At 48.0% G+C, this 16,166-nt stretch overlaps 1 protein-coding gene across 1 annotated transcript; it reads right to left on the reverse strand.

Annotated features, from left to right (window-relative positions):
• Positions 1–627: 627 nt before the first annotated feature.
• On the reverse strand, positions 628–1,250 carry LOC109770189 (cortical cell-delineating protein). The gene has a single exon (XM_020328903.4). The coding sequence runs from the start codon at positions 1,174–1,176 to the stop codon at positions 814–816; it is 363 nt and encodes a 120-aa protein (XP_020184492.1). The 5' UTR covers positions 1,177–1,250; the 3' UTR covers positions 628–813.
• Between the last annotated feature and the right edge of the window lie 14,916 nt (positions 1,251–16,166).

A 16,166-nucleotide genomic window follows, 5' to 3' on the forward strand; every position in this document is an offset into this window, starting at 1 on the left:
CACGACTTGGCTTATTTATAAGGTCATGTAGAGTATTAGTTACAAAAAAAGTCATGTAGAGTATTCTTTTGCATAAAAAGCTCAATAGACACAATTTGGTTCGTACGATCAGTCAAACCCTTTTTCAGTTGCACTATAAGTCCTTGCTATTTCCAAACAAGATATGTTCAAATTTCCATTAATCCGTACCGCCCCATGTTCAATTGGTATAATTCTATTTGCCTTTAATTAATTTGTTTCCATTGTTTATTTTGGATTATTACTATTAAACAGTTGAGAATCATGGTTGTATCAAATTTTATTTAAACTTTATGTGTTCAAAATTCCCGCAGCAACGTGTGGGGTGTCATCTAGTCAGAGATAGATACGGAGACCAAAAGCAACACGGTTGCAAAACCTCAGCGCTCCGGCGGTCTGGGGACTGGTTCTCTCGTTGTCGTGCCGTAGGCCAACACCAACGGGGACGTCCCCAGAGGTCAGGGCGGTCGCCGGCCTGAAAATCGCACCGCCGCCGCCGTCGACTATCTAGGTTTGACTATCATGTCGTCATCTTTTCTCCTTCGTGCACATGGCGCGCGAGTCTCGTACAAGTAGCAAATTGGGATGCCGTAAGGATGCGCTCCAATCTCATGAAATCACCACTTCAATTAAACTCCAAAGGATCATAATCCTACCTCTCGTGTGAAAGCGAGAACGTACATACTAGGCCAGATTGCCAGCATAGAATTAAGAAATAAATAAAGCAAAGGCTTGAAACGAAAGCAAACAACACCCCACTCGATCGATAGTACTGTGCATGCACTTCTAGCATTCCTAGTGGATGCACTGGAAGTCGGCGGGGCAGATCTTGCCGCAGTTGTTCAGGATGAGGCTAAGGTCGATGGGGACGTTGAGGTGGATACCGAGCACGTTGGCCTTGATGGCGGTGCAAAGGCAGACGGCGGCGTCCAGGTTGACGAGCCCGTCGAGGAGCGAGCAGCAGGGCTCCGCTGGCGGCACGCCGATCTTGGCCTTCACCAGGTTCAGCACGTTGGCACACACGTGCAGCTTGAGCGCGTTCTGGGGGCACGACCCGTAGCGGGGCACCGGCACCGGCGCCGGCGGCGGGGGGCAGTAGGTGGCGCTTGCCACGACCACCATGGCCAGGAGCAGCGCGGCTCTCGCTACCATGGCCATCGATCGATATCAATGGAGCAAGTGTTAGCGACTGCGTGTGCTTTCGTGCTCCCGCTTGAAGTCTGATGCACCAGTGTGACTGCATGGAGAGGCGTATTTGTAGCTAGGCCTTCGACCTCGGCAAATGGGAGTCTACACGTCCGTGAAGAGACAGCATGTGATTTTCCGAGCTGGCGGGTCAGGATCATGCATTCGCGTTGTGGACTGTGGTGGTGTTTTCCTTGGATTTGGATGAGCATGCACCCGTGAGTGCATGGTTTGTCTCGTTGAACCGCGTAATGGACTTCACTTTGTATTCTTGTTGCATATGGAGTATATTTTAGTAGCTAATTGCTTGCTGCATTAGGTCATCCACGATGTTGTTTGCATCAAATTGATTCCAAGTTCTCGTTGAAATGTTTAATGCGTTGGAAGAGGCGAATACCAACAAAAACCTTCCAACCTGTCACCTACAATTGCCGCCGAGGGTGAAGAGGGATGGCAATGGGTACTCATTACCCATGTACTCTGCGGGTAAAAACCCTATTAGGGTAAGGGTATGAGATAAAATGTTACCCATGGGTATATAAATAGGCAAATCTCAAACCCATAGGATAGAGCGGGTATGGGTATGAGATCACATAACCCATACCCGCATACCCATGTACCCTTATAAAATCTAACAAATATGGATAAATTACCTCTACACTTTGTCATGAGTTTGTCAATTTGAAATGTATGACTATGTGCTACTTCCTTCGTCTCAAAATAAGTGTCTCAACTTTGTACTAGCTCTAATATAAATTTGTACTAAGCTCAAGACACTTATTTTGGGACGGAGGGAGTACTATTTATGACTATATGTTAGATGTTTTGATGTGTTATTGTTTACAAGAAGGTGTTGATTTTTCATAGAATGTGTTGTTGTTTAGGATGTGTTGTTGTTTATAAGTATGTATTGATGTTATTATGTGTTGTTGTTTATAAACTATGATTATATGTTGTTGTTGTTTATTATGTGATGCTCAAATTAATGTTATTCAAACATGGGTATTTTTACCCCCGGTACCCATTTACCCTGTCGGGTGACGGGTATGAGGTAAAATTGTACCCACTAGTGGGTATGGGTACGGGTACGCTCAAATGGGACGGGTAAGGGTATGGGGTGGCTCCACCCATACCCAAACCCTTCGGGTGCCATCCCGGGTGAATATCAAGATCAAGCTAAGCGACATATCCACCTCCCGCAACCCTAGGCGGTTGTCGCCATCCCCCCCCACCCTCTCTGCCGGCCAAGGTTGCATTGTGTCCGTAATGGGGCGGCGGGGATCTGATCCCCGGCTGTCTCATGGACCATCGATGGGGGATCCTCTTCGGGGAGGCGGGTGGTGGTCGCAGGACCAACGAGCGCGGCGGCCAGGGCAGAGTTTTCTGGTCAGACGGCGGCAACAGTGGCCTCCATGGTGGGAGGGTCAGTGGGGATCGGTCTCCAACATGCTCTCATGCGATGGTTGGTGGCGGCGGCCGTGTCCAATCCTAGTTAAGATCCGTTGCGGTGTGTCCCTTGGCTGGTCGTCGGCGCGTGGAGGGTCGATGTGGGGCGGCCGGAGGTCCTCAGCCGGTGTTCTGGCGGCTACACACGTCTTCACGGAACGACTGCACGCGGATGTAGTCGGTTACAAAGTCTGGGTGGTGCTAATGTTGGTGAAAATTGTGCCGACTTCGGTCATGGCGAACAATAACGGCGTCAATCTAGGTCTCCCGGATCGGATGATGTCGATGCCTTTGGTGTCGTTTTACCTCCTGGGGGCATCGTTTTGGAGCAGGTACTGGCTGGAGGGTCTCGGCGGCGTGGCGCAGTGGAGTCTTGGCGATGGATGCATGTGGATGGACGCGTGTAGGATGATGGTATTGTGTGGCATCGTGGTGGTGTCAACGGCTGTTGGGTCTGACAAGGTCAATGCGTTGATCCCTCCTGAAGATGGGACGACGGAAGATGGCGATGGTGGATTATTGAGTGTGTGCATGCGGTGCGTGCTAAGGGTTTGCTAGACCGGTTGGTGTTTTGGGCTCACTGTGGGACGGCTTGGTGAGTCCACCAGATTAGATGATCTGTGTTGGTGCGAGGTTCGGGCACATCATCAAGCTTGTAAGTGTACCGACATAGGACGTCAGGAAGGTGGATTTAAGTTGATCCATGTATGTGTTTTGTCATACTCTGTTAAATAATATAATAAAGATGGATGTGCATCCTTGGATGAAGAGACCGAGAATTTCAACCTCCTTTTCAAAGAAAAAGAAAAGGCTAAGCGCCATATCTGCAACTCCATCGTCAAGACTTATGGTGGAAGGGAAAAGCTAAGGGTTCTCTTGCCAAGGCCTCTAGCCGGACCCTCAAAAAGGGCTAACTTCTCAAATGATTCTTTTTAGTGAGTAAACTCGCACCGAGCCGACTCCTATCCAGGGGCGGAGCTATAGGCTAATGCAAGGATAGGAGCAGTTAACTCCTTGAAAATTTGAGGAGTTAAGCCTGGAAAACATTCTAACTCTCTCATTTTTTAGGGACTGCCAATCATTCTTAGAAAAACTTTCTCCCCTCTTAACTCCCTCCAGCGGCGCCTGCACTCCCCGCCCCCGCCGTGCAATGTAGCCGCCGCAGCCACCGGAGGCACCAATTCCGACTGTGAAGACTTAAATGGACACTTGATACGACTCTGGACCTAGCCTAGGTGTGCAAGGACAAGAAGCCATCTCATGTAAAAGCAAAGACCAGATGGAAGCCACCATATGAGGATGTCACTAAGATCAATGTTGATGCCTCGTATGTTGAAGCTACTCGGTCAGGTTCTACTGTCCTAGTCGTGCGTGACAGATCGGGCTCGTTGCTCCACGCTCAGGCCCAATGGTATGAATTTGTAGCGGGAGCGATGGAAATGGAAGCCCTTGCCTTACGAGATGGATTCGATCGATCGAGGGATCCGTAGGGGTGAATATTGAAAGCGATGCTCAACAAGTTAGTATATTCTGAGAATTGGCGGATTTTGATAGAATGGTAATAGTCAGCATTTTGCAGGAGATTCAGGAGCTCGATGCAAATTTCCAGAGCTTCTGAACAAGATTTATTTGTCGGGATGCAAACAAATGGCTCACATGTGTGTTAAGTATGCAAGTGAATCTAGGAAGAGGTGTTGAAATATGGCCCATGTAGGTGTCATGACAAGGGGAGGTGGGAAGTTTATTCCCACCCCGCTAGTGAAGAAGCAGTTAGATCTTTTTATAAGGGATTTCTTCCATATGCTATTGGAGCTTGAGAAGAGAAGAGGCCCTCGGGCACTCCTCCTCCGCTGCCCGCCTCACGCACCTTGGGTTTGAGTCGAGATGAGCTCACGCCTATGCGCTTATTTTTGCCGGCCAGAAACTGAGAGTCTTTGACAGGCGCACCACAACGTGAGACGTTAGATCGTGGGATGTTACCGACTCGGACGTGGGTTCTGCCCACGTCACCCGGACGCGCATATATATGTGAGGAGTTGGCCAACCCTGGCCGCCATGAACAGATCGCATCTGCTCCATGCGCACCAGCCATGTCGTTCTTTTTGCTGCTGCTGCCGCCGGTGACTCCATCCTGTTCACCGTGTACACGGTCGAGCGGAGAGCGGGCCTTCGAAACCCCGCCTCTCCGGATCCTGTACGGGAGAGGGGCGATTAGGTTTTTGGGGAGCGACTATGCGACTGCTCGCCTCCGATCGACTACTTCCTCTATGTTCGCGTCGCCTTCGTCATCATCATGTCCAGCGACGCCGAGCCGAGCGTGCCACTGCCGAGAAGGCTGCCGCTGACCAGAAGGCGATCGAGGAGGTCGCCGCTAGCGCTGCTGGCACGCCAACTGGCCAACTGGAGGGTATAACATGTTTGCCCCGCTCTTGTTTCTTTCCGTCTTAACCGTACTAGCTATTTGCATAGATGTTTCTACTATACGTGTGGTACATGCTTATTTAGATCGCAATCAGTATGTTATTAATTTTGTCAATGCCATGTTCATGATTATTTCCTGGATTAAATTAATCAAAAATTGCCTATTTACTCAGCACGAGGTGTCTTTGGGTGAACTCTATTCCATCTTTTCTTACTGATTTTCTTTTGGAAAAGGAGGAAAAAGCCCCGACCTCTGCATCAATCGATGCATACAGTCATCTTATTAAAAGTAATGTAACAAAATCTTAGAACCACAAATAGCCCACAATATTAGTGCAAAACGAAAGAAAACACAAAAAAGATGCCACATCCGGCGAGACAAGACAGGCTACGATGCCTATACACCTAGCCTACTATTAGCTCGCCATCCAAATCGGCTGAAGATAGCACGTGCTATCGTTTTCCATCGGTTGCACCCAATAATCAAATGCTCCCTGGAGTCCGCATGAGTGAGTAATGAACACATACGGATTCAAGTTGTAGCTCTGTAGATAACCTGCAAAAAATTAGTGAAGTTTGTCCCATTAAAAATCAATTCATTTCTAGCATTCCATATTACCCAAAAAAGTGCACATATCCCTATCCGAATATGTTTCGCTATATGTATGTCCACTTCATTAAGTCACGTCCCAAATAATGTGTTGATGCTCATTGGAGAATGAACGTTAAAAGCTATATGTATTTAGCGCCATAATAGTTTTGCAAGTGGACAATCGAGAAAGAGGTGTTTAAATGTTTCATTGTGATCACAAAAACAACATCTGGAATTACCAATCCAACTTATTTTTAGCAAGTTATCTTTGGTCAATATGACTCCTTTGTGAACGAACCACATAAAATTTTTAATTTGGAGCGGAACTTTAATCTTCCAAATATGCAATGACCTAGACGGGGGCCTGAAATCAATTAGGTCTGCGGCATGATTGTAATTCTGGCTAAGCATCGATTAATAAGGCCCGTTGATTCAAAAAAAGGAGTGAGGTTCGGCAGCAGCTAAGAGCATCTCCACTCATTCGGTCCCCCCGAGGGCTTAAAATAGCCCCGCCTGGGGGCACGCCGGCGAAAAAATTGACGTGGGGGCCGTCGGTTTCCCAACCGCCGCCCCAAGGCCGCCCTAGACGACTTTTTTTTAAACCAAACTCGGCCAAACACGACACAAATTCGGCAAAACTAGGCGATTTCATTGATATTTGTACAAAAACCGAAAACATAATTTGAAAACTAACTAAAAACGACAACTAAATACTACTACTACTACGCCGCCGCCTGCCTTGTACATGCCGAGAACTTGGTGTAGTCATCACTGTCGTCGTCTTCGCCGCCGTCCTGCGTGCCGCCACCGTCTCTGCTGCACCTGAAGGAAATATGTCCTAGAGGCAATAATAAAGTTATTATTTATTTCCTTATATCATGATAAATGTTTATTATTCATGATATAATTGTATTAACCGGAAACATGATACATGTGTGAATACATAGACAAACGGAGTGTCACTAGTATGCCTCTACTTGACTAGCTCGTTGATCAAACATGGTTATGTTTCCTAGCCATAGACAAAGAGTTGTCATTTGATTAAGGGGATCACATCATTAGGAGAATGATGTGATTGACTTGACCCATTCTTTTAGCTTAGCACTTGATCGTTTAGTATGTTGCTATTGCTTTTTTCATGACTTATACATGTTCCTATGACTATGAGATTATGCAACTCCTGTTTACTGGAGGAACACTTTGTGTGCTACCAAACGTCACAACATAACTGGGTGATTATAAAGGTGCTCTACAGGTGTCTCCGAAGGTACTTGTTGGGTTGGCGTATTTTAAGATTAGGATTTGTCACTCCGATTGTCGGAGAGGTATCTCTGGGCCCACTCGGTAATGCACATCACTTAAGCCTTTCAAGCATTGCAACTAATGAGTTAGTTGCGGGATGATGTATTACGGAACGAGTAAAGAGACTTGCCGGTAACGAGATTGAACTAGGTATTGAGATACCGGCGATCGAATCTCGGGCAAGTAACATACCGATGACAAGGGGAACAACGTATGTTGTTATGCGGTTTGACCGATAAAGATCTTTGTAGAATATGTGGGAGCCAATATGAGCATCCAGGTTCTGCTATTGGTTATTGACCGGAGACGTGTCTCGGTCATGTCTATATTGTTCTCGAACCCGTAGGGTCCGCACGCTTAAAGTTCGATGAGGGTTATATTATAAGTTTATGTGTTTTGATGTACCGAAGGTAGTTCGGAGTCCCGGATGAGATCGGGGACATGACGAGGAGTCTCGAAATGGTCGAGACGTAAAGATCGATATATTGGACAACTATATTCGGACATCGGAAAGGTTCCGAGTGATTCGAGTATTTTTCGGAGTACCGGAGAGTTACGGGAATTCGCCGGGGAGTATATGGGCCTTATTGGGCTTTAGGGGAAAGAGAGAGGAGAGGTTGCACGCTTCCCAAGGCCTAGTCCGAATTGGACTAGGGGGAGGGGCTGCGCCCCCTCCTTCCTTCTCTTCTCTCTCCCCTTTCCTTGACTCCTACTCCTACTACTTGGAAGGGAGGGGGGAATCCTACTCCCGGTGGGAGTAGGACTCCTCCTAGGGCGCGTCATAGAGAGAGCCGGCCCTCCCCCTCCTCCACTCCTTTATATACGGGGAGGGGGGCACCCCTTGGAGACACAACAATTGATCATTGATCTTTTAGCCGTGTGCGGTGCCCCCCTCCACCATAGTCCACCTCGATAATATCGTAGCGGTGCTTAGGCGAAGCCCTGCGTCGGTAGAACATCATTATCGTCACCACGTCGTCGTGCTGACGAAACTCTCCCTCAACACTCGGCTAGATCGGAGTTCAAGGGACGTCATCGAGCTGAACGTGTGCTGAACTCGGAGGTGCCGTGCGTTCGGTACTTGATCGGTCGGATCGTGAAGACGTACGACTACATCAACCGCGTTGTGCTAACGCTTCCGCTTTCGGTCTACGAGGGTACATGGACAACACTCTCCCCTCTTGTTTCTATGCATCACCATGATCCTGTGTGTGCGTAGGAATTTTTTTTGAAATTACTACGTTCCCCAACAGTGGCATCCGAGCCTGGTTTTATGCGTAGATGTTATATGCACGAGTAGAACACAAGTGAGTTGTGGGCGATACAAGTCATACTGCTTACCAGCATGTCATACTTTGGTTCGGCGGTATTGTTGGATGAAGCGGCCCGGACCGACATTACGCGTACGCTTACGCGAGACTGGTTCTACCGACGTCCTTTGCACAAAGGTGGCTGGCGGGTGTCAGTTTCTCCAACTTTAGTTGAACCGAGTGTGGCTATGCCCGGTCCTTGAGAAGGTTAAAACAGCACTAACTTGACGAACTATCGTTGTGGTTTTGATGTGTAGGTAAGAACGGTTCTTGCTCAGCCCGTAGCAGCCACGTAAAACTTGCAACAACAAAGTAGAGGACGTCTAACTTGTTTTTGCAGGGCATGTTGTGATGTGATATGGTCAAGACATGATGCTATATTTTATTATATGAGATTATCATGTTTTGTAACCGAGTTATCGGCAACTGGCAGGAGCCATATGGTTGTCGCTTTATTTTATGCAATGCAATCGCCCTGTAATGCTTTACTTTATCACTAAGCGGTAGCGATAGTCGTAGAAGCATAAGTTGGCGAGACGACAACGATGCTACGATGGAGATCAAGGTGTCGCGCGGGTGACGATGGTGATCATGACGGTGCTTCGGAGATGGAGATCACAAGCACAAGATGATGATGGCCATATCATATCACTTATATTGATTGCATGCGATGTTTATCTTTTATGCATCTTATCTTGCTTTGATTGACGGTAGCATTATAAGATGATCTCTCACTAAATTATCAAGGTATAAGTGTTCTCCCTGAGTATGCACCGTTGCGAAAGTTCTTCGTGCTGAGACACCACGTGATGATCGGGTGTGATAGGCTCTACGTTCAAATACAACGGGTGTAAAACATTTGCACACGCGGAATACTCATGTTAAACTTGACGAGTGTAGCATATAACAGTATGGCCTTGGAACACTGAGACCGAAAGGTCGAGCGTGAATCATATAGTAGATATGATCAACATAGTGATGTTCACCAATGAAACTACTCCATCTCACGTGATGATCGGACATGGTTTAGTTGATTTGGATCACGTGATCACTTAGAGGATTAGAGGGATGTCTATCTAAGTGGGAGTTCTTAAGTAATATGATTAATTGAACTTAAATTTATCATAAACTTAGTCATGGTAGTATTAGCATATCTATGTTGTAGATCAATAGCTCGCGTTTAGCTCCCCTGTTTTATTTTGATATGTTCCTAGAGAAAACTAAGTTGAAAAATGTTAGTAGTAATGATGCGGATTGGATCCGTGATCTGAGGATTATCCTCATTGCTCCACAGAAGAATTATTTCCTTGATGCACCACTAGGTGACAGACCTATTGTAGGAGCAGATGCAGACGTTATGAACGTTTGGCTAGCTCAATATGATGACTACTTGATAGTTTAGTGCACCATGCTTAACAGCTTAGAATCGGGACTTCAAAGACGTTTTGAACGTCATGGACCATATTGGTGTAAAGCGCATGAAGAAACTCCTTGCTGATGGACTTTTGGAATCACTTGATTACGAATCACTTGATGCTTGTGAACCATGCCTCTTGGGTAAGATGACTAAAACGCCGTTCTCCAGAACAATGGAGCGAGCAACATATTTGTTGGAAATCATACATACTGATGTATGTGGTCCGATGAATATTGAGGCTCGCGGCAGGTATGGTTATTTTCTGACCTTCACAGATAATTTGAGCAGATATGGGTATATCTACTTGATGAAACATAAGTCTGAAACATTTGAAAAGTTCAAAGAATTTCAGAGTGAAGTGGAAAATCATCGTGACAAGAAAATAAAGTTTCTACTATCTGACCGCGGAGACGAATATTTGAGTTACGAGTTTGGTCTTCAATTAAAACAATGTGGAATAGTTTCATAAATTCGTGCCACCTGAAACACCACAGCATAATGGTGTGTCCGAACGTCATAATCGTACTTTATTGGATATAGTGCAATCTATGATGTTTCTTACCGATTTACCACTATCGTTTTGGGGTTATGCATTAGAGACAACTGCATTCATGTTAAAAAGGGCACCATCTAAATCCTTGAGACGACACCGTATGAACTGTGGTTTAGCAAGAAACCTAAGCTGTCATTTCTTAAAGTTTGGGGTTGCGATGCTTATGTGAAAAAGTTTTCATCCTGATAAGCTCAAACCCAAATCGGAGAATTGTGTCTTCATAGGATACCCAAAGGAGACAGTTGGGTACACCTTGTCTCACAGATCCGAAGGCAAGACATTCATTGCTAAGAATGGATCCTTTCTAGAGAAGGAGTTTCTCTCGAAAGAAGTGAGTGGGAGGAAAGTAGAACTTGATGAGGTAACTATACCTGCTCCCTAAATTGGAAAGTAGTTCATCACAGAAATCTGTTCCTGTGACTCCTACACCAATTAGTGAGGAAGCTAATGATGATGATCATGTAACTTCGGATCAAGTTACCAAACCTCGTAGGTCAACCAGAGTGAGATCCGCATCAGAGCGGTACATTAATCCTGTTCTGGAGGTCATATTACTTGACCATGACGAACCTACGAACTATGAGTAAGCGATGATGAGCCCAGATTCCGCAAAATGGCTTGAGGCCATGAAATCTGAGATGGGATCCATGTATGAGAACAAAGTGTGGATTTTGATTGACTTGCCCGATGATCGGCAAGCCATAGAAAATAAATGGATCTTCAAGAGAAAGACGGACGCTGATAGTAGTGTTACTATCTACAAAGCTAGACTTGTCGAAAAAGGTTTTGACAAAGTTCAAGGTGAGATTTTCTCACTCGTAGCGATGCTTAAGTCTGTCCGAATCATGTTAGCAAATTGCCACATTTTATGAAATTTGGCAAATGGATGTCAAAACTATATTCCTTAATGGATTTATTAAAGAAGAGTTATATATGATGCAACCAGAAGGTTTTGTCGATCCTAAAGGTGTTAACAAAAAGTGCAAGCTCCAGCGATCCATCTATGGACTGGTGCAAGCATCTCGTAGTTGGAATATACGTTTTAATGAGTTGATCAAAGCATATAGTTTTATACAGTCTTGCAGTGAATCCTGTATTTACAAGAAAGTGAGTGGGAGCACTACAGCATTTCTGATAAATATATGTGAATGACATATTGTTAATCGGAAATAATGTAGAATTTTCTGGAAAGCATAAAGGAGTATTTGAAAGGAGTTTTTCAAAGAAAGACATCGGTGAAGCTGCTTACATATTGAGCATCAAGATCTATAGAGATAGATCAAGACGCTTGATAAGTTTTTTCAATGAGTACATACCTTGACAAGATTTTCAAGTAGTTCAAAATGGAACAGTCAAAGAAAGAGTTCTTGCCTGTGTTACAAGGTGTGAAATTGAGTAAGACTCAAAGCCCGACCACGGCAGAAGATAGAAAGAGAATGAAAGTCATTCCCTATGCCTCAGCCATAGGTTCTATAAAAGTATGCCATGCTGTGTACCAGATCTATTGTATACCCTACACTGAGTTTAGCAAGGGAGTACAATAGTGATCTAGGAGTAGATCACTGGACAACGGTCAAAATTATCCTTGTGGAATAAGGATATGTTTCTCGATTATGGAGGTGACAAAAGGTTCGTCGTAAAGGGTTACGTCGATGCAAGTTTTGACACTGATCCAGATAACTCTAAGTCTCAATCTAGATACATATTGAAAGTGGGAGCAATTAGCTAAAGTAGCTCCGTGCAGAGCATTGTTGGCATAGAAATTTGCAAAATACATACGGATCTGAATATTGCAGACCTGTTGACTAAACTTCTCTCACAAGCAAAACATGATCACACCTTAGTACTCATTGGGTGTTAATCACATAGTGATGTGAACTAGATTATTGACTCTAGTAAACCCTTTGGGTGTTGGTCACATGACGATGTGAACTATGGGTGTTAATCACATGGTGATGTGAACTATTGGTGTTAAATCACATGGCGATGTGAACTAGATTATTGACTCTAGTGCAAGTGGGAGACTGAAGGAAATATGCCCTAGAGGCAATAATAAAGTTATTATTTATTTCCTTATATCATGATAAATGTTTATTATTCATGCTAGAATTGTATTAACCGGAAACATGATACATGTGTGAATACATAGACAAACAGAGTGTCACTAGTATGCCTCTACTTGACTAGCTCGTTGATCAAAGATGGTTATGTTTTCTAGCCATAGACAAAGAGTTGTCATTTGATTAACGGGATCACATCATTAGGAGAATGATGTGATTGACTTGACCCATTCCGTTAGCTTAGCACTTGATCGTTTAGTATGTTGCTATTGCTTTCTTCATGACTTATACATGTTCCTATGACTATGAGATTATGCAACTCCCGTTTACCGGAGGAACCCTTTATGTGCTACCAAACGTCACAACGTAACTGGATGATTATAAAGGTGATCTACAGGTGTCTCCGAAGGTACTTGTTGGGTTGGCGTATTTCGAGATTAGGATTTGCCACTCCGATTGTCGGAGAGGTATCTCTGGGCCCATTCGGTAATGCACATCACTTAAGCTTGCAAGCATTGCAACTAATGAGTTAGTTGTGGGATGATGTATTACGGAACGAGTAAAGAGACTTGCCGGTAACGAGATTGAACTAGGTATTGAGATACCGACGATCGAATCTCGAGCAAGTAACATACCGATGACAAAGGGAACAACGTATGTTGTTATGCGGTTTGACCGATAAAGATCTTCATAGAATATGTGGGAGTCAATATGAGCATCCAGGTTCCGCTATTGGTTATTGACCGGAGACGTGTCTCATTCATGTCTACATTGTTCTCGAACCCGTAGGGTCTGCACGCTTAAAGTTCGATGACGGTTATATTATGAGTTTATGTGTTTTGATGGACCGGAGGTAGTTCGGAGTCCCGGATGAGATCGAGGACATGACGAGGAGTCTCGAAATGGTCGAGACGTAAAGATCGATATATTGGACGACTATATTCGGACATCGGAAAGGTTCCGAGTGATTCGAGTATTTTTCGGAGTACCGGAGAGTTACGGGAATTCGCCGGGGAGTATATGGACCTTATTGGGCTTTAGGGGAATGAGAGAGGAGAGGTTGCGTGCCCCCCCCAAGGCCTAGTCCGAATTGGACTAGGGGGAGGGGCTGCGCCCCCTCCTTCCTTCTCTTCTCTCTCCCCTTTCCTTGACTCCTACTCCTACTACTTGGAAGGGGGGGAATCCTACTCCCGGTAGGAGTAGGACTCCTCCTAGGGCGCGCCATAGAGAGGGCCGGCCCTCCCCCTCCTCGACTCCTTTATATACGGGGAGGGGGCACCCCTTGGAGACACAACAATTGATCATTGATCTTTTAGCCGTGTGCGGTGCCCCCCTCCACCATAGTCCACCTCGATAATATCGTAGCGGTGCTTAGGCGAAGCCCTGCGTCGGTAGAACATCATCATCGTCACCACGCCGTCGTGCTGACGAAACTCTCCCTCAACACTCGGCTGGATCGGAGTTCGAGGGACGTCATCGAGCTGAACGTGTGTTGAACTCGGAGGTGCCGTGCGTTCGGTACTTGATCGGTCGGGTCGTGAAGACGTACGACTACATCAACCGCGTTGTGCTAACGCTTCCGCTTTTGGTCTACGAGGGTACGTGGACAACACTCTCCCCTCTCGTTGCTATGCATCACCATGATCCTGTGTGTGCGTAGGAATTTTTTTGAAATTACTACGTTCCCCAACAGCACCCCTGACCAGCGTCGCCGGTGCGTGGGGGGTTGGACGGCCCGGTTGCCTCCTCGTGGCTGTTGTCGAGGATGACACTGTCGCCTTCCTCATGTCTGTGGCGCCCAGCGGCTATCTCCTCGTGGGCGCAGCGCTGGCGCGCCATCTCCTGGCGGACATAGTCCTCCCGCGCCCATTTCAGTGCGGTCTCGGCGGCGGCGGCCATGGCCTTGTGCTCCTTCTTCACAAGGAGCAGTCCTGGCTCGGTCTTCGGCCTGACGAGGCGGGAAGAGGGAGGAGAGGGGCCACGGTTGCCCTCGTTGATGATGAGGGCGCCGCCGCGGGTGCGGCGCCCGAGCGCCGTCTCCTGTGGCTCCGGCTTGACGGGGCGGAGCGCCGGCGATCCGGAGGAAAGGGAGCCCGACGACGAGGAGGTCGCTGTCTTCATTCGCCGCGGTGGCAAGAGAAGGATGGGGGTGCCGGGTACTCCAAGCGCGGCGTGTTGCCGGCCTCGATGTGCGCATAGAGGGAGCGGGTGGGACGCGCGTCGGCATGCCTTCACTGCACCGCCCGTGGGATCAATGGAAGGCTGACCGGCGTGGTAGCGCGACAGCCTTCGCATTGATTCCCGCGGGAACCAAGGCAATGAGGACGACGAAGGCATGTCGCTGACTCGGCGGTCCCACTTGTTTTCCCGCCAACAGCCGTTTCGGGGTGCCGGGTTCGGCCTGGGTCCGCCGGCGCCAAATTCGGCCCTAAACGACGAAAAGTGGGCTTCTGGGGGGCGACTGAGCCGATTTTTCAGCGCCAGCGATAAAAAAGGGCCTTGGGGGCTTTTTTAGAAAAGGAGGAGGACCCCCGGCCTCTGCATCTGGATGATGCATGCAGCCACTTTATTAATTGTTCACACAAGACCGTACAAAGTCATACAACAATAAGACTAAAGCCACCATCTAGGCAACATCTGTCGCTACTCCTAACCAGTTGATGAAGGGGCGCTAATAGTCTGGGCCTAATACCAAACAGACCCCGCATCCAAACCTAACATCTAAGACCTGAGGTCCCAACCAGGACGCCTGCCGGGTATGGGGCACCCACCAGTCCGGCGCACTCCTCAACTAGGATACCTGCCAAGTATGAGGCCGCCGTAGCCACTTGCCACCAGTCCATTTTCAGTGTTGTACTGCTGCATCAACCTTGCCCGGTCTCGCTGCCGTGGACGCCACCATGGCGCCAGACGGCTCCACCGCCCTGCGCTCGTCCATCCAGCCGCATCCGTCGTCGATATGCAGCTGCACCATGCCGCCAATACTCGTCGTCATCGACGCGGTAGATACAACGCTGCTCCTCCTGCCAACCTTCACACCGTCGCCGCTGTTGGAGCTACGCGGAGTCCACCACCCCTAGCACCTCTCCCCGAACAACTGAGCCTCCCAAGACGGCGCGTCCATGGAGGTTACGACGTGCAAGATGCCGCCGCCGCCCAATCCAATCTGAATTTAGGACTTTCGTCTGGGAGGTATTCGGAGGTGGATAGGAGGGACCTCGACTTCGCCTCCAGGAAGGGTAACGACGTTTGAGGGACGTCGCCGATGCCGGGCCGGTCCAGCCGACCAAAGTTTCCTCCGGTCCCCATCCTATACCACCAACCCTTCGTCTGCTCCGGATCCGACAGCGAGCCAAGAACCGAAACCTACATAGATGAGATTGCCATTGGGTCGAGAAGACATCCGTAGTAGATATCCAGGCATCGAATCAGACGATCCGACGCAGCCAGCAGCGAAGACCACCACCCCGCGCCGGCCGACCGTGTCCAGCATCAGATCAAGATCCGATCTGAACCCAGCAACCTCCTGCCGCGTAGCCATCACCACACCGCGCGATGGGATCTCGCCGCCGCCGCCGCACCGCGCACAGCGTCGACAAAGGTAGCCCAGCCGCCGCGCCGCCGGACCGCACGCAAACCCAGCGGCTCCTCGTAGTCCAACCGTCCTGCGCCGGTGGATATGCTTGAAGGGGAAGAAGTCCCGCCGCCGCACTGCCGGCTAGGTTTTGCCTGGTGGCGCTGCGGACGGCGGCGAGGAGGGTGGGAGGCGGGAGGGCTCGAAGGGAAGTGGGACTAGGGTTTCCCCCCGGGTCGCCCACGGGAGCCGCCTTGGGTGGTTTGTTGGGGGCGCTGCTGGAGATGC

This window comes from Aegilops tauschii, chromosome 1 (genome assembly GCF_002575655.3).
Source record: "Aegilops tauschii subsp. strangulata cultivar AL8/78 chromosome 1, Aet v6.0, whole genome shotgun sequence".
Taxonomy (NCBI): domain Eukaryota; kingdom Viridiplantae; phylum Streptophyta; class Magnoliopsida; order Poales; family Poaceae; genus Aegilops; species Aegilops tauschii.